The following is a 21222-nucleotide window of genomic DNA, read 5'->3' on the forward strand; positions in this document are numbered from 1 at the left end:
CAAAAAAAAACAAAAAAAAGTGGAAGGGAACAAAAGCGCGAAGGGAAAGAGGCGCGCGGGGTGGTCCCGTTTTCCCAGGAATCCATGCCCACTTGGCTTGGCCGAATTATACGTGTATATTTTTTCGCTCTCGGCGCTGCCCCTATTCTCCTTTTCTTTTCTGCTGGAAGAAATGCGAAGCGAGCGAGATGACGAGAGAGAAGCGTCTGTAGTGCGTATAGTTTGTGTGCGAGCTCCGTGGGCAGCGAGCGAGCGAACGAATGGCCCTCTGAAAGCAACGATGAAAAATCATTAAAACGTAGAAAAGAAGTGGCGCCAGCAGCGGCAGCAAAGACCTGCGCGCTGACCAACCGACAGTGAGATGGGAAATGGGCCGGCAACGGAGTGCTCAGACGACGGCTCGCTGCTCCCCGTTGTTGTTCCAAGTCTGTGAGAGGAAGAGAGGCAAGAGGGAAAGTAACAAACGCCCTTCCCTCTCCTCCCTCATTCCTGCTCGGGTGGCCGCTTAAAACGGGCATCCGTGACGAAGGTTTGCGGCGAGGCGAAAGACGGGGCGCGATATCAGTCGTGGAAACAATTATTAGGCCTCAGAATCGGTGTTCTATGCCTATCTTATTTCCTCGGCCACATACAGCCTTGAAGCTTATCGGTGTTGCGCGCCTTCTAGCTGTAAACGCGATAGCTTGGAAACTGATCAACGAAGAGCAAGTAAGTGTAGGCTCATTCCAAGTAAACAAGCAGAATCACCGTTCTACCCCCCTATAGAAATGATTGTCACCCCCCCCCCCCCCCCAAATGTACGCACATACGCACGCACGCACGCACGCACGCAGTTGCAGACTTAGTAGTGCATGGGATCTGCTTGACCTTCTAGAAATCATTCTTGCAGATAGTTGGTTATGCAGCATCGTCTGGGTTTCGGCAAAGCATTAGCACATAAAGCAACATGTTTAACATTAGAAATCACAGGTATACATTGTCAATCCAGCCAGGCGACGATGATGGCACGAAGACATATGTCCTACTCTGACGAAGAAACATTATAGCCGATACCGTTGCAGTCTGGGGCAACACCTGTGTTATGCAACGTCTCAAAGCTCTAGCTAATGTGATAGACGAACGAAGAAAATCAGCATCGTCTCCAGTTACAAAAGCGAGTTATTCTTATGCTATACACGACGCGCGCAAGAGAGAATCGTCTCGTTGACTGCTATTCGAATTTTTCTTTAGTGCTGCTGTGGCCTAATAGATGCAAGGAAGCGTGCATGTGCTGTCCTTTTTTAAAGTGAATTGCTGCTGTGAGACGTGACGCACGTGCCAGTGGCCCGAAAGAGCTACAGATTGGCGTTCGCACGAGAGATTGCCACTCCATGTGCAAACACCATGCGTTGCCGGGCTAGTAATCCATAACATGTTTTTAGCGCAAAACACAAGACACTTGCACTTCATGTTTTTGTGGCTTCTGCAAAACTACTAATAAAACTGCTGGCCTGCCAAAACAATGACGTTATTGTGAGGTCCGCCGTAGCGGGAGACTCCGGATTAATCTACGCCGTTCTTTGACGTCCACCTAAATATACGCGGCTGTTCTTGCACTTAGACCCCATCTAAACGCGGCAGGGCTCTAAATGCAACCGCGAGCTTGGTAGTGCGACACCTTACGTCCTAAGCTACCACGGCGGGTCAACAACAACACAAATACGATTATTTCATATCGGCATTGTACGTCTCTGGCGAATGCCTGAACATATTTACCAATATTACAAATAAAAGGTACACGACCGTCAGACGCCACGAAAGGACACCTACTCCCCATTAAAGAAAGATCTATGTATATATTTATAATAAGTTGAACGTTTAAGCTTCATGCATTGATAATATGCATGTCTAATAAATAAGTTCAAAATTACTAATCTATAAATTAGAATACGAACTTCAGTCTTATTTGGTTGAAATAACTTTTTATAGCACTGTTATAACTACAAACTACAACTACAACCGCGCTCACGGTTGGCAACGCGACTTAAAAACTCTTAGTACAACGAATGGTTCGCGCAATTGCTCGAGATAACCTCGTCATGCCGCAACAAAACTGGCTGCTAGAGGTAATGCTGACTCTCATGTAAGTGTTCGAGTAAAAAATACGCAAATATGACTGTACCTTGGATATGACGCGAACTGAAGACAGTGCAAACGAAAGCACTCACATGCATTGCTTTGCCCTAAAATGTTGCGTTTCAGTCCGTGAGTGCTGTAACTGTAATGTGTTCATTACCTAAGAGACCTTTGATCGCTCAAAACCGCACGCTGACGTTACAAACTGATGCAAATTCGTTCACTCTGAAACAACACGCGCACGCGAACAGGACGGGCATAGTTTTGCTTAAAAACGTATACGCTTTGTTTAACACTTGGGTTTTGAAGGGAAAGAAATATAAATTTGCCTTTGTTTATGGAAGAAACCAGTTACTGCCACAGCTGGGAAAAAGATTCTAGCTTAAAGCTGCGTCGTCACCTGCCAGCAGCTTCAGAAGACAGACGTCTTGGCATTGTTTCCACATTTTTCCGTGTACAGAACATACGGAAGCCCTTCAAGAACGGCTACTCCACGCAGCTGCCGGCAGGCGGCAAGATAAGTTTGCGCTGCGCTGTACTTTGTCAGCTTCTAGCTTTCCCTTGAACAAAATAAAACGGCTTTTTTTATAACTTGGCAGGCGTTCCAAGTTTGACATTGAACGATCAGGACCCTAAAATTTGATCTGTCAGCGAAGTTTCGGTGAGAACTGAGCAGCGGTGAGCGCAATCTCTTGTTCTTAAACTTTTAAGCGAAATATGCACATCGCTGTACGCTAAAGGGAAATTTGGCAACTGCTTTTAATAGACTGCTTGGTTAACTATGAAGCCTTAACCCGCCACGGTGGTATAGTGGTTATGGTAGGCGAAAATGCTAGAGACTTAGGTGCACGTTAAAGAACCCCAGGTGGTCGAAATTTCCGGAGCCTTCCACTACGACGTCTCTGATAATCATATCGTGGTTTTCGACGTTAAACTCCCAGTAATTATTAATAACTACGAAGCATTCGGTAAAATAGATGTACCTATTATTTTGTGTCAGACATCCAAGGGGAAATGTTGTGGTATTGGTTAAATTTCTAGAAATAGAAGTTACTCACATAGATGCCAAAGAAATCGTCTGCTTCTGAAGCAAGCACGAAAGAAAAGACACCGCACTAATGCTTTTACGAAGTTTTCGCGTCAACAGAATGGCTGCGCATAAAACGTAACGATAGGAAAAATTTGTCGCTAACAGGCGCTAAAATTTGCGCCGCCAGCCATATTTTTATGGCTTTTATGTTAGTTACATGCGCACGATAATCTCTGGGCAAGATTTGGGCCGCCGTTAGCGCGCGGCCCTCCATCAGAGTGTTTTGCCTACGGCGCTCCGATCATAAGCTCACGATTACAGTCGTCGGAAGAGCGCGCGTAGGCGCTTTCCGGCTCGTTTGGGAAGTCGCCCTTAATCCTTTTCCATTTAATTAGTTTTTTTTCCCTCGCCTTACTTCTCAAATCCCGCCTGATCTTCAAAACAGCGCTGACGTGAACGTCAACATGACCTACGCCGAGCCGCCTTATGGCTCTTTGGCGAAGGGAATCTTAAGAGCCCATTAGGGGGACCCGTCGCGGGCAAGGCTGCGACTCAATTACGTCACCTGAGACGCTTTCCTTCCACCCATTCCGTCGTGGCGGGGCGCTGCGCACTACGCTAAGTGCTTAACGATTCCGCTTGGTAATGTGTTTACTAATAGCAACGTCTTTAGCGCCCTCTCCCGCCCCTTTTTTGCCATACCGGCCGCCCGTGCGCGCACCCAGACTTGTCTTTCTCCTTTTATTTCCTCCGTCGAATTCCTGAGGCCACGCATTCTAACGGGACCCGCGCTGGGTCTGATCGATTTTAAAATCAGCGCCGTCGTTTGAGCGTATCCCCTTCCTCGTGGCTCCCCCTTTCCGCCTTGAAGACCAATCAAACATGTCGCGCTGGTCTCATTTGCTTGTTCTTTTTTAGCTTTTCTAATGGGACGACGGCGTGCCGAGCTACTTCCGTTTCAGCCTCTGCGGAATGGAGCGATGAGCGTTCTCGCGACACCTCGCCGTGCTCTGGCTCTTTAGCGTCTCCAGGGCCCGTTCGGGGAGCTTAAAGTAAGTAGGCGAAAGTGAAACCGCATTAGGCTCGTTTTTTGATCACGTTGATAAGTGACGCCTCATCTCTCACTCGCTGCCTGACCCTGTCTTAGCGAAGCGCGCGGTGGCTCTGATAAAGCGGAGAGACTTTCCCGCCGACTTAGAGGCCGGTTAAATCGGCAACAAACGAAAACCGAGAAATCTTCTCGCGGTGTCCAACTTTTCGCTACTGGATAAACGAGGGCGTCGAGAACAGGAAAGTCAGCCTTGAATTCTATGAATATTCGCGCCTTCAAATGTAAGGGATTGCGCAGTTGCTTTATCACAGTTCCCATTTCTGCAGTATGCCATGTGTATTTCAGTATTTGCTCGTTCTGCAGAACACAATAACAAATGCAAAGATGCATTCGCGTTTTACCGGCAGTGCAACGTCCCTGGCGAACATAACCCTCATACCTCGCCCCCTCCTTCCCTATTATTCTTCGTGAACAAGACATAGTTCTAAGCGCAGACGTACTAATTATTATTTAGGTGTGTCAGGTTTGTGAAGAGTAGGATGCGCAAACGCTTTTTAAAAGATTGCATGTGTGTGTGTGAGAGAGAGAAGCAAGGAAAGACAGGGAGGTTAACCAGACGCACGTCCGGTTTGCTACCCTGCGCTGGGGGAGAGGGATAAGCGGGCGAAAAGAGAGACAGAGCAAGAGAAGAGGGATGGACACAGTCACGAGCACACTTGGGGGAGCACGTCCAGTCTACAGGCTCAGATTTGTTGCTTTCAGGTGCTTCAGTAGCGCTTTAGTTGCCTTCTGCGCTCTCGAAGCACATGTTCAAGGTCTTAGAATCTTGTGTACAGAAAATGGTCTGGAGTCCAGTTGGTCCAAAAGCATCCGGAGCGGGCATCGCTGGGCGTCATAGCGAGCGCAGCTGCGCAGGACGTGTTCGATTACTTTTTCGGTTCTGCAGGAGTCGCATGTAGAGGAGTCTGCCATACCGATGCGAAACGAGTACGCCTTTGTGAATTCAACGCCCAACCAAAGGCGGCATAACAGCGTCGCATCCGAGCAGGAAATTCGCGATTGTAGGTGTAGCTTGAGCGAAGGATCAAGTATACAGAGCTGACACCTTTGGAAGTTGGTAGACCACCAAAACGTGCGTGTAAGATTTCGAGCCAGTAAATAAAGTTGTCTTGCCGCATCAGTCCTTGATAGAGGTATCGGAACCACTCTGGTTCCGTCATGGGCTGAGCGGGCTACATCGTCGGCTAATTGATTCCCTGTTACCGGTATGTTCTGGTAGCCACAGATATATAATATCATGTCCTCTTGCGCGAGCTTGATGGTGACAGTTTCTTATTTCATGCACCAGTTGTTCATGAGTCCGCTTACGCACGGCAAACTGCAAACTCTGAATGTGACCCATTTTGCAGCATGGGCGCTCTTGAACGATATATTGTGAAGCGGCTCTTCTGTTCTGCTGCCGTAGACGTCGTTACATGAGACAATTTAAACTTTATTGTCATTGCTGCTGCAGGAACTACAGCTGTGCCTGAAGAGCTGTTGAACGAGACCGACCCATCAGTAAAGTTCCGCATTCGGTCCGAGTATGTCTCATGTAATAATAGCAGTGTTGCTTGATTTATGCTAATATGGAGTGCTCGTTCCTCTTTCTTGTACCCGGAATTTCAAGGCGTACCAGTGGTTGGTCGAGACACCACAAGGGACGCGCAATTCTAGCTGGCGTATATCCTGATGAAATGCTGTTTAGGTGCTTGACTGTCACGAGGTCTTTCGGAGGGTAGAAGGGTTAAGTGGTGGTAGCAGACACGGGAAGTATGTCGAATGTGGGCTCTGAGGCAATCGACAACGGTATACGTCGTGACTGGATGATCCTTGGCAAGCACAATTGTAGCATAGCTAGAGGCGCATCGGGGCAGTCCTAGACAAATACACAGCGCCTGACCCTGCACTCTCCAATGAACGAATGTTGGTTTTGCAAGCATTCGACAACACTGGCAAGCTGTAGTGCAATAGTCCCAGAAATAGGGCCCTGTACAACTGTAGCATGGAGCCCACAGAGGTTCCCCATGCTTTCCCGCACATGAATTTCAATACATGCACAATAGATAACAGTCACCTCTTCAGGTACGTGCAATGGGGGCTCCACGAAAGACTTCTGTCAATTATGATGCTCAGGAAACGATGCGTCCGTGCATATTTGACGATATACCCATTGTTGCAGACAGGGTATGGTGTCATTCGTTTGCGCGTGAACGCATTCAACGCGCACTTCTCGGTTGATATAGTGAAGCCTGGTTTTTTTAAGTTAGGCTGTTGTCAGGATTGTTGCCCGCTGTATTCGCGCGCGCACCTGGGGGCGAGCAACTGCAGCACTCCAGCGGCAATGTCATTTGCGTATATGGATAGGCAGGCCGACTTTGGTACAACCTTAGCAAGACCACTGAGGCTACATTGAACAAGGTGGGGATTAATACACCTCCCTGATGTAGGCTGCAGTATGTGTAATGTTCAGTTGTTTTACCTTCATCTGTTTGCACAAAGAAGGACCGGCCAGTTATATAGTCTCTTATCCATTGAAGCATTGGTCCATCAATGCCCATTGCTTCTAGGGAATGGAGGATGGCATCATGAGCTACATTATCATATGCACCCTTCACGTCAAGGAAGAGTGCAAGTGATATACGCTTGCGACCTTTTTCTTGTTGAACAAATGTCGAGAGGTCAGTGACACTATCGATAGAGAAGCGGCCCCGTCGGAAGCCTGCCATGCAGGCAGGGTAGATGGTGTGACGTTCCACATACCACTTCAGACGAAAGAGAACCATCCTTTCCATCACTTTTCTAAGGCAGCTTGCGAGAGCAATAGGGCGATACGCCGTCAAGTCCAATACGGATTTTCCCGGTTTTAACAGTGGTATTAATCGACTTGTCTTCCACTGTCGTGGAACGGTGCCGCTATGCCAGGAGTTATTGAAGCATGTTAAAATATCTCTTCTGGCGTGTTGTCCAAGATGTCCCAAGGCAGTATAAGTAATACCGCCAGGGATTGAAGATGGCGTGCGCTTAGAAGCGGCTAACGCACCTTCGAGTTCTTCCATGGTGAAGGGCATGTCCATTTCTGGTGTACGAGCCTCAGAGATGATAACGGCGTCGATGCTCTTGTTAGTAAGATTTCCGGCGACTATCGTGCAAATTTCTTCGGCCACATCGAGTTCTGTTCTTCCATGATGGAGTGCCAAAGCTTGAAAAGGGTGCCGTTGCTGCGGAGAGGAGCGAAGGCCGCGCACTGTTCTCCAGAGAGGAGCGTAGCCAGGGGGGGGGGGGGGGTTGGGGGGGTTCAAGTTGCCCCCGAAATTTTTCAGTTTTGCTTGCGTATATATACACGCGCACATACAAACGCACGCACGAACATACATAAAGTGTGGTTGAACCCCCCCCCCCCCCCCGAAAAAAAATTTCTGGCTACGCCCCTGTCTCCAGATATATGACAGCGGCTTCTGAGGGTCTAGAGATTCGCAGGATGTTTTCCAGCGTTCACCTTCCAGCTTGTCAATGCGTCGTTGAATCTTTTTCTGGAGCCTTCGTGCTTCTCTCAGGTCGTAAATTGATTTTGTGCATCTGTATCGTCGTCCAGCACGCCGGCGTATAGCACGTAATCTTTCAACTTCAGTGTCAAACTGCGTTATTTTAGAGGAGAGTGATTATTAACATTTGGAAGCTTTCATTGCATCTGCGACAGTATTTTCCAGGCTGCAGGCGTGGCCTTCTTGGCAAGCGTCTTCAACACGTTGTTTAAACATTGACCAGTCAGTGCCATTTACTACACTAGAAGAGAAACTCTTACCGAGTCTATTGATCTTTACGTAGGTGGGTATGTGATCACTCCCGTGAGTCTCGATGTCGCAAAACCATTTAACTTTATGAGATAAGCATCGTGACACCAAAGTCAGGTCAAGACAGCTGCTATATGCGAGACCCCGTAGATATGTTGGGTGACCATCGTTCATGAGGCAAAGGTCGTAATCAGAAGCGAATGTAACAATATTCCTCCCCCTGGTGTTCATTCTTGTGCTCCCCCAAAGCAAGTGACGGGCGCTGAAGTCACCCGTGATGATACAAGGCCCATTTTGTTCATCAAAATGTCTTTCAATCTCTGGCAGTCAAATGACGCTGACGGAGATATATATCCACCAATAAATTTGAACGAAACACTTTTCTTCTTCACATGAAGACACACGTACTGATTGTCGTGATTGGGGTTGACCGTATGTGAAACGTAAGTCAAGTCCATACGGATGTAAACAATCACTTTGCTTCGTTCTTTACAAGTGGGCAATGAAAAATCTTCGTAACCGGACAATCTATAGGGCGTTGATACGTTTGGTTCGCATATGACAATTATAAGGAACCGATTTCCCCAAAGTAATTGGCGAAAGTCCAAGATACGGGACTTCAAGCCTCTGGCATTCCATTGAAACATTGAAGCACTTTTAACGTAAGTGCGGAAGGAGAGTGTTGGTTGAGCCATGGTGGCTATACGATGTTAGCAAGCACTAGATTTAGTGCATCCAGTATTCGTAGTGCACTCCTAGCTGTCGGTGACTTTATGCTGCTCAGTAGCGTGCGAATCGTAATAATTAATGATTGCACAATTGCAGTCACTTGCCTGTCTTGGTTGGAAAGATCCCCAGCCGGAATCTTGGGCTGACCGTCATGAAACTGCTTTGGTTCTCTCGGCGCTGGTTCCCTTTGAAGTGCCCGCCATTCTTTCGCAGATACAGTCTGCTCATTGACCTTGTCCTTTATAGCCTTTTCCACAGATTGTGGTCTGGGAGGTAGAGGAGGATGTGATGATGAAGAATGCGGCAAATGTGTCGAGGGGTAGCGGACATCCTTGAAGAACGGCGTCGACGTGAACGACGCCTCCTGACTTTAGTGGCGGCTTCTCGATGAGATGAGTGATCGCGCATCATCTCCTGCAAGGTCGAAATTTCCTTCTGAATACGTGGACAATCCTTCAGTGTGGCTTCATGGGATCCGTTGCAGTTTGACAATTTCTTGACAGTAGCGACACATGTATCTGCGGCATGGGGCTCAGCACAGCGGTGGCATACCGTCGGATTCTCGCAGACGCTGCTCACTTGTCCCAGTTTCATAAAGTTGCGGCATTGGAGAGCTTCGGGATGAAGGGCCGAACAGCGTGTCTGAAGTGCCCCACCTTAACATGGGAGGGGAGGCATTTTCTCTTAAACGCAGTCTTTACACAGCGTGAACTGCCCAGCCGGGTAACACCCACAAGGACATCATCAGTTGACTTGACTAGGATTGGTAAGTCGTTATTAAGAATAGTCACATCTATGTCGTAGATCTCGCCAGGTACTGCATCAGATTTCAAAGGAACATGAGAGCGCACCTGCATGCCGTCTATGTCCGTTATACTGCGTAGTACGCCCAAAGCGTTTGCATGCAGGACGTCACCAGGCAGTATATTCTTTCTTGCGTTCACTCTTATGTCCGTGATCTCAATTGGCACTAGCGCTTCCAGAGCCCTCGACACATACTGTCTGTTAAGACGCTTCATGCCGACGGTAGGAAGTGCAGGCAGAAACAGGACCGCATTAGTGTTCGACCTTTGTGTTTCTCTTACAGTTTGTCTACTTGAGGATGAGGATGTCCTCGTGTTCCTCCTCTTCGCTTTGCGGCTCCGTACAGGTTCGAAACCATCATCTGAAGGGTCCTCACTGCTGAGAGAGTAGATGTGGGTATCTTCACTGCCGCTCACTTGTCCAATCCGCTTCCTGGAGGCGGCCGCCGCTGACGCTGACGGTGCCAGCAGGCGCCCAGGGTGGTCTACATTCATCCCCTCCAAGGGAGCAGCGAAGACCCACCGACAGACGTAAATTTCCACAGAAATACGCCGGAATTAGCAGATTGGTTGGTTGGTTGTTCCTAGAGGAATGGCACAACCCACCACGGGAGATCGGCCACGACTCGTGCGGCAGTAGGATTTGTGAATGGGAAAAAAAGGATAATTCTAAAGAGATAATTTGTAGGTAAGCGAAAATATTATTTGTGTTTACGGTTTCCGAATTGAATGCTAAAAGATAGAAAAAAAGGGAGAGAAAGAGTGCGTTAAATAAAAGAAGTAAATAAATAATTAACGATAAATGAAATAAATAAAATAATTATGTACTAGAAATATTAGCATGGCAGTCTTTTTGATTCTTGTATATAGTGAAATACGGCCTCACATATGTCCCTGTTGCAGTGCCCCAGTGCCGACGCCCCCAGAGAGAGTAATGCCGTTACGGAAAGCTCAAGCCCAAGTTTTCGGAAAGGAGGTTCGAGAAATCTTTGCAATTAGCAGAAAGAGCACTTATTCGAACGAAACTTCTTCATCGTCGTCGTGTACGCATCCAAGATTTCATGTCGGTATAACCTAAGCTAAGTATGATGAAATCCACCATGCACAAATTCTAACAAAATGTATTGAGTATTAGTTCTTTCAAGCGCTTTCGCAGTGAAGCGTAACCAAAAACCGCTAACGCACTGTAACGTTGTTATGCTTAAGTACGCAACACAGCATAAAGCGTTGTATTATTTTTTGACAAATTTGATTACGCGTTATACGAGTGTAGGTGTCTCATCTCAACAAAAACGCGCATTAAGCAAATGAAAAAAAAAAAACGACTCAGCATAATTTAAGTCCATATACTAAACTTTGCAACGTCCGTTAATGCCATCAAACAACTGAAACAGATGAAAACATGACTTGTAGCTCATGCCACGCAAAACATAAAATAAGTTGTACATGAAAGAATAACACGGTCAACCACAGCTTATTCAGTTAGCCTGCCCCGCCACGGTGGTCTAGTGGTTATGGCGCTCGGCTGCTGACCCGAAGGTCGCGGGATCGAATCCCGGCCGCGGCGACTGCATTTTCGGTGGAGGCGAAAATGTCTGAGGCCCGTGTACTTAGATTTAGGTGCACGTCAAAGAACCCCAGGTGGTCGAAATTTCCGGAGTCCTCCACTACGGCGTCTCTCATAATCATATCTTGGTTTTGGGACGTTAAACCCCAGATATTATTATTCAGTTAGCCTACAGTTTTTGACTTGTTAGCCAACAACTTTAGTTTATTGAATACAGGAAGCATTTGTATTGATTAGAAACCTCCTTCGGCAACACCTTACTGGCTGTAGGCATGGCGGACATGCGTTCTCATCAACCGACCTCGCGTGTCCGGAGAGGTGGTAGACGTGAGTGAGCAGCCGTGTTTTCACTTCAGTCGTCACGGTTAATGTACTCGGCAGGAGGGCTAAGATTGGATGCGACGCCACAACCACGGCCCGTGTTCGCGGTACTTCTTTGAGGTAAGTGCTGTCTTCGATTCGCCATCTCAGTGGCGGTAGTGTTGTCGCACTGATTGCTATCAAGAGTGGCGGGCGTTGGTCGATAAGGAAACGCACTTAAACATGGACAGCAGTTCTATTAAGATGAAAAGCGAGTGACCGGTAACAGCAACGCCATACTGAAGAACTACTTAAACACTGCTGGCTCCCTGGGGACCGAGTGAGCGCCGCGCGAAGAGGTACCAGCCCCTAGGCTAAAGTGGTGACCAGGGTTGGCAGTATTGAAATTACAGAAATTAAATTACTTTTTGCTGTAATGAGTAATCAATGAATTACTTCAAGCGAGTAATTTCAGGCGAATCACTCACTGCTTTCCGAATGACTTATGACAAAGATATAACATATCCGCTTCCCTTAAGGTATAGAAAATTGATCACAAAAAGAAAGAAAAGAACAAAGACATGCTCATTTGAGTTCCAAACCTCAAGCGTGTGAGGTTGAGCAGATATCTCTGAGATTTCAATGTATATGTACTGTAAATAAAGCGTAAGAGTTGTGCATAAATGGTTAAACACTTTCAATTCACATTTCAAGGTAATAGTAATGTAATTTATTTATTCTTTAGCAGTAATTATGCTATCTCTGGTAGTGACGCACACCACCACCGCCTAAGTAGAGGCTGCTATCCCAGATCTGTAAATTTAGTATATTAGTTCTCTCACCTTGTTGCCGCGGTAAGGTTAGCTTTACAAATGGGTCCTTTGATAACGCCAGGATAAATTGCAACGTCTAGTTCGCTTACTACTGTCTAAGGGGCCAGCCAGATAGTCTGCGATAGTGGCTTGTGGCTCCTCAAAAATTTGCACTCTTTTTCCCGAGTGGCAAACTCAATTGATTCGTTAGGCTTTCCGCGCTCCGTCCCGTGCTATCCCGTCCATCCGTCTACCTACACGTGAAGATAAGAGCAAACAGGCATGGCTCTGCTCAACTGGCTAGCTATCTGGCTAGCTCAGGAGAGCCAAGCCTGCTTACTATCTTCCCATTGTTGATGCGGAGTTTAGGAAATTAAACCTACTTTCGTCGACAAAATAGAACTACATTGTTTCATGTAGTACGCCAGGGAGGTTTAGTGCTGCAATTGACTTGAATGACTTCACTCAAATACTGTCGTTGGAATGTGTCTCATAGTTTTTCAGGTTCTTTTTATGTGGCATGCTTGTCTCGCAACACTTACTAATAGCAGTAAAAATTCAATGATCATAAATGATGATTGAATTGAATTGAAACGTAATTATTATCGTACAAACCAACGTAACGGCAGTTTACGAGTATTATTCCGAAAGTGTGCATGACATTGTGTTGCAAAGCAAAAACTCTCGGAACATTCAGTTGCGTGTTTTACATGAGGAAAAACTGTAATGACGCAAAGAAGACGGGGACGAAGCGAAGACACGAACAGACAGACACGGGCGCCCGTGTCTGTCTGTTCGTGTCTTCGCTTCGTCCCCGTCTTCTTTGCGTCATTACAGTTTTTCCTCAAGTTATGAACCAACTAGCTCAGCAACAAGCCCTGCTGACTTACGTGTTTTACAATTATTGAAAGGTCTGCGAGATGCCACAATTAAGCGTTCAGCGGCAAGGCTGCACATTAATCATGCCATAAAACCAGCTCGTGATGAAAGCGTAGCTGCAAGCTTAACAGGCCACAAGAATACGAGGAGCCAGGAGGACAAAACTGAGTCAGATTATTGACTGCTCCTCATTCCCATGCATGTTTGCTGTACTGCTAAGATCTGCGCACACAATAGTGCAATATTTATCTCTAATAACCTCAGTGGTAAAGTGTATGGCTACACATACCGTTCACATTTCCTCCCCAAGCTAATATACATTTGCATTTAAAGTGTGCACCGCCCCAACGTGATACACTGTGTGGCGCAGGCATAGTTCTTACTGAACTTCAACAAGGCTAGCTAGAATGAGAAAAATTGTCATTGACTCCAACGCAAATGCCTGTACATTGGTTTTATTAGAATTATGGAGAGGAAGTTGTTGCTTGACATTTTTGAAGCCACTCCACTTTTTGTTGCAGATAAATGCTAATGTTTTCATGAATACAAAATAAAGAAGGTAATGTAACACTTAGATAAGAATTAAAAAGAAGGTTGCAAATAAATAAAACGTATCTTCAATGTGCCAGTATCTTGAGAAACTTATATTTCGAATTGCTTCCTGAGAGGCCTCAGTGGTGAATGATATCTGCTATTCGATGGATATAAATAGCGAAATATTTGGTTGTCAAGAACACGTGGGGATACGAACTTGTTTTAAGTGGTCTTACAAAAGGCTGTCTTAAGACGCAGACTGCCATTAGCCTCAGAGAGTATCAGATAATCTGCGGTTTTACTGTACCACCTTTCATCTGAGACATCTAGGAACAGCGTAATACAGCAAGCACTCAGATCATTTGAGCCACATTTTCCTTCAACATCTGATCCTCTCACTGACATATCAACTCATTTAAGACCCTGGCTGATATTCTTTTTTCGAAGCAGCTGTCTACTATAGCGTTGCCATGCCGATAATTCCTGGCATGCAGTGGAGACCGTTCGAAATTTGCTGAAATTGATTGGTTCATCTCTGTCATGTTTCGTGCGTTGTTTCGTGTTCATCTGATCCAAAGGAAAAAGGTTTTATTTACTACTATATAAGGCAGGCACACTTGTAGAAGCCTGTGTCGGAGTCTATACATACCGTTTCAAGACATCTGGTATCAATAACGTTGCGAATGAAGAAGGCTTATTACTCACAGACGTCGGTGGAAGGCAGCACGGTGACATCGTCGTCAGACACCCATGCGGTGAGTGAGACGTACTCCCGCGCCGCCGGTGGTACCAGGCAGCGCAGCATGGCCACACCCCCAACACTGGCCACGCTGTCAGTCACCGACACCTCCAGCGGAGTGCGCACAACTGCAACGCAAGAAGAAAGATACAAATTTTGGGCATTTCTACTGCACAGTTGCGTTCCTCCACGCGTGCGTTTACCAATGCGAGAGGTAACTTCAGCGAGCCTCGGTATTTTTACAGCAGTGAAGATGAACGCGACCACAGTGCTGCCAAAAAGTATCCCTCTTCTACCGAACAGGTCATGCATTCCGATCATAAGGGTGAAACTGCAGCGAATCGTGCCATCGGCTTTTATTTTCAGTTATTAGTTAAAGTTAAAGGTCTGTCTCTGAATTTTTCGCAAAGTCGCTAGAAATGGCGTGTGCAGTTGATCTTCGATAGAGCCAACGTCCGTGTAGTTTCGCACTTTAAATTGAAGCGTGCGTCTATCCTCAGAATTGGCCCTTTAATCGGCTGGAACTCCCACGCGCAGCTTATTCGGTGCTCGCGAGTGCTTGCCTTGGCCCAACACGACGCATACTTTTTCCCAAGGCTGAGATTACGCGCATTTTTATACATAGTTGCTTTCGATGTCTGACGCTTGATATTTTTGGTGCTAATGGAACAGTCCCTCCAGGAAACTTCGTGCATCGCGTGGTCTTTAAATTTTTTTGTCCTCGCACTGAGTGTCTGGTTGTGCAAACTTACAACTTAGAGATTTTCGCGGCAATATTTGAACTCTAGGTATCAGCTTTTGGTGTGGGATGAATGACTTAAGGGAAAAACCGCTTAACCAAGGCCCATTACAGCGCCTAAATGCGATGTCTAAGTTTGCATAAACGATTCTGAATCTTGTCAAGCTTTGTCAGCTTCACGTAGCAGGAACGATGAGCCTATACACAGTTCCTGCGGTCCATTGTAAGTGAAAGACTTTAATATCATATCGTAGGGCCGCAAGCAAAAACGTGCCTGTAAGTTACTTAGGTACGGCCATGGCTGAATCATGCTTCCGTCCCTTGAGTGACTGCATTCAGGAGTAGAAGAAATTCTGGGGCGCAAATGGAGCCTTACGCAGGGTCTAAGACGCCGTTCGCCATTCCACTACTTTCCGTCACCCCTGCGAACCTATAGTGCGCGGAAATAACGTGACGCCTGCCCCCCCCCCCCCCCCCCCCCCAAACACACACGCAAATAATGAAATAAAATAAGTAAGAAACGAAAGAAAGCCAATAGCTCCCCGGCTACCCTTCCGAAGACAGTATCAACGTAAACGTCGATTGCTGGCACGCACGCACGTGTTGGACACGGTGTGTTCTACGAAGAAACCCAATAATGGCTTCACGACGTGCACCGAATAGAAATAACGCGCAACCATCGGGAAAGCTGACAGTCCCAATAAATAGCGCTCCGTTACCGATTCGAAGAACGTGGATTTGCTGCCTAGTGCCCTGGCTGCACTTCGATGGGCGCTGAAAGCAATACAGAGCGTACGCTGAGACTTTGCCTTGCGTTGAACAATGCTAACTGCACTGGCAACTGATCCTGGGTAGTCTTGAACGAAGACGTGGACACGCAGATCTGCAGATACCCGATGTTGCAGCCTATCGTGCTCTCGATGTCAGCACATTTATATTAGAGAACGTCCATTTGCGTGGTGCTTTGGAGAACTGAGTATGCTATGAGACACTATAGGAAAGCAGGAAATGCCCGTACGGAGTAACACGTATCAACTTGGGTCTAGCCCACTTTATTGCAACGAGAGATGAATACGAATGCTATAGGATGCTAATCAGCTGAGTAGAGACTAGGCAGATGTGACTTAAGAATCGTACATTTTCGGCTTCATTTTTTCGGACAAATAGAAGCACTCATGACTTACTCTTAAGAAGTAGAGTTGAAGAGCGAAGATTGTAAAAACTTTATAAATGTGAAACGTAATCTAATTATATTTCCCTCTGCAAGAGGTTTAGCAAAAATCTGGAGCTATTCTTTGAAATGACCACAAACTTAGCTTTTTTGCATTGCAAATAATAAACATCCTCTTAAATGTCTAGATAAAACTCAAGATTGTATTTGCGAAAAAACGTGCGCCTGCTATATCTCTCGAAGAAAAAAAAATATCTGAGTGCTAAGAGGACCGGCCACTAAATGTTGGTGTGGCCATCACTAGATACAGTAGAAGTGCCAGGTGAGTTGTGTTCCATGTCCTCAGTAGATACGATCGCGCATGGACATTTGAAAACGCGGAGTGAAGCTTCTTTTTCCTGACAAACTAGTATTTTGGAAACTTTGGGGGAGAATTAATTCACGCAGAATGTCGCGGGATTGATTTTTGGACCACTGTTTATCGTGCGATGTCGTTGGCTTCTAGGACGTAAGCAATGCATTAGGACACTCTGAGTGCTCTACTTTTCTTATGCAAAAAAAAAAAAAAATATTAAAAAAAGCAAACACGAGGGCATTTTTCTAAGTGAATTGTTTTTGTGTGTGTTTTCTCTTCACACTAGAGTGGTAGTCGTTCTTAGTTACCTGTATTTGTGCTCAGCCGCGGTCTAATGAGAATGCGTTACATGGTGATAATAATAATATACGGGGTTTTAACCTCCCAAAACCACGATATGATTATGAGAGACGCCGTAGTGGAGGGCTCCGGAAATTTCGACCACCTGGGGTTCTTTAACGTGCACCTAAATCTAAGTAAACGGGCCTCAAACATTTTCGCCTCCATCGAAAATGCAGCCGCCATGGCCGGGATTCGATCCCGCGACCTTCGGGTCAGCAGTCAAGCGCCGTAACCACTAGACCACCGTGAATCGGCACGATATGTTGATGGGCTTGTTGGCGTGTATCTATTTATTATGGATACGTACCAACCATATGTATCACCATGTGTATTATGGACACATATTGTGAAGCCTGTACTAGACCTTTGTGCTTAAGGGTTCTCAATAATGCCGGGCCCGATCCGAAGCGAGATATTGATTATCGAAATGGTGCCGTTGCAACGCTCTCTTGATTGCATAGTGAACTTACATAGACGCAAGACACCGCTTTTGCACGAGGGACGAAAGTTTGCTTTGCACAAACGCCCAACCATGAACTGATAACTCTTCACGCTTTGGTTTGAATCGACAGCTGCTCTTTTGTTCGTGGCTGATAGCCAGAATTTTGCGAAACATCCGAACTCTATACCTTATATGCTAGAGCACGGTGTATCCCTCATACGACAACTTACTTTTTTTTTGCTTTCGTTGACGCCCTTCAGCAGACTTGCCAATGTGTAGAAGACACATTATCATTCTCGCGTTAAACACCACATTAAGAATATTCTGTTTGCATTATGAGTCATATGCCCATAACGTAGAAGGATGATCAAAATAAAGAGGAGTTAAGTTCACAAAGTAAGCGTTAGAAAAAAGAATAGCACTAAAACTCACGTCCAACGTAAACATGACAATAAAATTTAAATTAATGCAATTATATAGAAAATATAACAGTACTTTAGTTAGCATATGAGGCTGGTTCATACACAATGTTAAAGTGACTTCGTTCTCCTAGTCTTTCATACTTCGTATGAATGGCGTGTTGGCTTATATTTCATAAGCTGTACACTCGATAAATTCATGTAGTTCAGTGCATAAAATATTGGCACCAAGGTAAACAAAAGTGGCTTGCGTATATTTGAATTCTCCTTAACACTTTCCTGTCCGCGCCTATAAAATTTTGCCGTGTTAGAAGCGCTTACGGACAGCTAACGTTATCCATCCTATAAAACATGCACTACTTTTCTAGTGTCACTGTGTCATTTACTTTTTCAGCCACAAAGAGAGCTTTGAACTGCCTTTTAAGTCGAGATGACCGAACGCTCGTAGCTTCAAAGATGGCGTCGACATCGTACGCACTTGTATCTCGGAAACCACAAATTTCGACGGATTCCGACGAGTTTGATTCATAATTTTAATCATGGCAGCAGCGAAGACTCGGAAGATAATTCTGACTCATCAGACAGTAGCACAGACAGCGAAAGTGTTTCGAACAGCCGCGGAACGTCCACAGGTATCCACCAGTAACCTTGATTTTGATCTCCGAACCAAGCGGTCGCGGCCACGCTCCGTTCTAAAGATACGGCGGGTTATAAAGGTCACAGCTGTTATCTGCAGGGTGTCAACACCGTTTTGGGCGGCACCGCTTGCCTGCGGCTGCTCAACGAGTGGAATTTAGCGCGAGTAGGCGACCCGCAGTGCACTTCGCCATTGCGCTCCGTAGTGCCGCCCGGTATTTCGTCTGACCCGTCGATTTGTTCGTGCCGTTCCTTGCCTAAGAAATAATCACCGAGATGTGAGGCACAACTATTGAACATTCGTGGATTTTTACTCTTGAGCCAAAAATAGAAGAGAAAATGAATGTTTTCTTCAAGACATGCTGCAGAAACCTGTGCTTCACCGCATCACATAACTGCTTTGCGCCGTGGCACTATAGCCACTTGGGCTAACGTTTTCTTTTGTATTTAAATAACGGCTGCAGATAGAATGCTTATATCTTCAAGGATATTGGATATGACATTTTGTAGCGTTAGCTACACTTGCCTAGCCGGAGCCGATTTCGCGTGGAGGGCCATGAGGCGTGCTGCGCATGCGCGAGGATCAGTGATGTCACACAGCTGGGTCACTGGAGCTGGCATCTCACGCGCTCTCCGACACCGCCGCGCGCGGCTCGCCGCTGCTGGTCTGCGCCGCATTCGAGAGGAGTGACGTCGTAGCCATAGACACAGTGGCGCCGGCGCGCGCGCAGCTATTCGCCTTCGCTGTGCAGTCGCCGTCTGACACTGCGCTGGGGCCGCTTGATAGCGCCTCTGTCTGGCGTTTGCAGGTGGGTAACGCCATGGAGAAGGAGAGCGCAAATGCTGCTCGACGGCGCAGAAGAGCCGAAAAGCTTATCTCATCGGATCCCGAAGTAGTTGCCTGGCAATTAGCGGTTCAGCGTACGAAGAATGAACAGAAGAAGGCTAATAATCCTAGACAATCTGGAAAGCTAAGAATAATCGGCTGAACCTTTGCTAACTCTACGTATATCCTGGCATAGCCGAGCTAAGCCACTGCAAATTTTTTGGTCAAAACGTGCATTTTGAAATGTTTTTGTGCTGACTTGGTGTAAAGCAGCATAGATTTATTTACAGAGTGTTCTCGTTTTTGTTAAAAATTTTCCTATTAGTTTTTTTTTCGCAAGTTTTTTTGGTAACATTTGATTTAACTTTAATGCCATTAGAAAGCGCATTCCTTGTTCTACATATTAGTACCATGTATTGTAGTATCAGGAATCTTGTGTTGTTTACTAGAGTACCCGAAGAAGGCCTATTTTGCCGCGGATAGGAAAGTGTTAATTACGAACTTAACCTCGGGTGTTTACAGCTACGTGTAGGGAACTTGCACGAAACAGGAACGGTGCGCAACGAGAACAGCGCGCAGCAGGAGCGTTAGATCCAAGAAATGATTAATGCGAAAATTTGCAACATGGATGAATTCCCATCGAACGAAAATCTGCATTTGACTCGAGTGTACAAGAACGTTAAAAGAAGAATCGGCTTAGTTTTTGAGAAACTAGACACTTTCAGGAAAAAAATAAAACTGTGTAAATACAGTATGCAGACGTTCACTAAGGCCCAAGGCCCAGCAACTGATGGGCATAGAGTAAGCTTAACCTAGACCTACCAAAACTTGAGAGCTAAGCGTGCAGCATTATACAAATACCTCGCTATATTTCTGCGTAAAGTATTTGAGAAAGAGGATGTACACAGAATTTGTGACACTGTTCAGCTCTGCGTATCTTGAGTATCACCTCATTCACGTAGTCATCAGCGATATCAGAATAAGGACATGTGCAACTACGACCACGTTCAGCTCCGTCTCGAGATGTTTATCTATTGCACGAATATCTTGCTCCGTAATTGTCTCAAGAGGCGTTATGTGTTGTTTCGCGGAACAGCAATGTGCCATTGTAGGCTGTCCTGAAATCCGCAAGACCACGCGCGCGCAGGTGTGTTTTGTGCTACGCTCAGTTCGCATCGACTCTCCGGCCATCTTGTGTTCCTAGGGTGAAAGTGGATCAAGAGTTGATCTCGAAACGACCGCTCCGCCTTACCGTAATCCCGTAATAGCGAAGTAGACGGCGTTGCGATTATGGAGCAGGCGGGAATTTGTTCTTTTGAAAAAAAAAAAAATACCGTTTTTCTGTCGAAGCTTCGCCTCGAAGTAGACGCGTCGAAAGGCGACTCCGCACTGTAGTGAGCGACAGCTGCACCAACGCGACGCATGAGATGCGTCATTTTTTTCACGCTTTTTATTTCTTTGGATCGATGATATGGTGCGCTTTCTGCAAAAATTGCGAAATATTCATATCTGGAAGCACTTTCTTCCATGAACGGCTATGGTGCTTGAATAACCAGGTCTCTCAACGTGATACAATACCCAGTATTGGGTAGCGAGCAAACGTTCTTGCACTGCTGCCGGGAAAACGCACTTATTACTGACATTGAAGCGTTTATCAGGACAGAAAAGGAGAAATCAGGTACGGGCTAGCACACAAGTGCCTTTTATTTACATCTAAGTGTATTAAACTCTGCTCTAATGTTCACTTGGCGTCAGTGTGTCTGCTTTCAACAAAAGAGCTTCCTAAACAACAATTAATCAACTAGATCAGATTAAGCTACTTAAGATATATAGACAAACAGAAATAAAGATGGTGTAGCAGTGTATGTGACTTTCTTTCATCGTTCGGCGCACAGACAAA

General features: G+C 46.1%; 1 protein-coding gene across 1 annotated transcript in view; it reads right to left on the reverse strand.

Moving 5' to 3' along the window:
- LOC119383277 (Down syndrome cell adhesion molecule-like protein Dscam2) overlaps positions 1 to 21222 on the reverse strand; it is a 573655-nt gene that overhangs the window by 236486 nt on the left and 315947 nt on the right. The window contains exon 3 of the mRNA XM_049411927.1: positions 14359 to 14520. Within this exon, the coding sequence (XP_049267884.1) occupies positions 14359 to 14520 (162 nt within the window). The remainder of the gene's footprint in view (positions 1 to 14358; positions 14521 to 21222) is intronic.

The sequence above is a fragment of the Rhipicephalus sanguineus genome, chromosome 1, assembly GCF_013339695.2.
Source record: "Rhipicephalus sanguineus isolate Rsan-2018 chromosome 1, BIME_Rsan_1.4, whole genome shotgun sequence".
Classification (NCBI taxonomy): domain Eukaryota; kingdom Metazoa; phylum Arthropoda; class Arachnida; order Ixodida; family Ixodidae; genus Rhipicephalus; species Rhipicephalus sanguineus.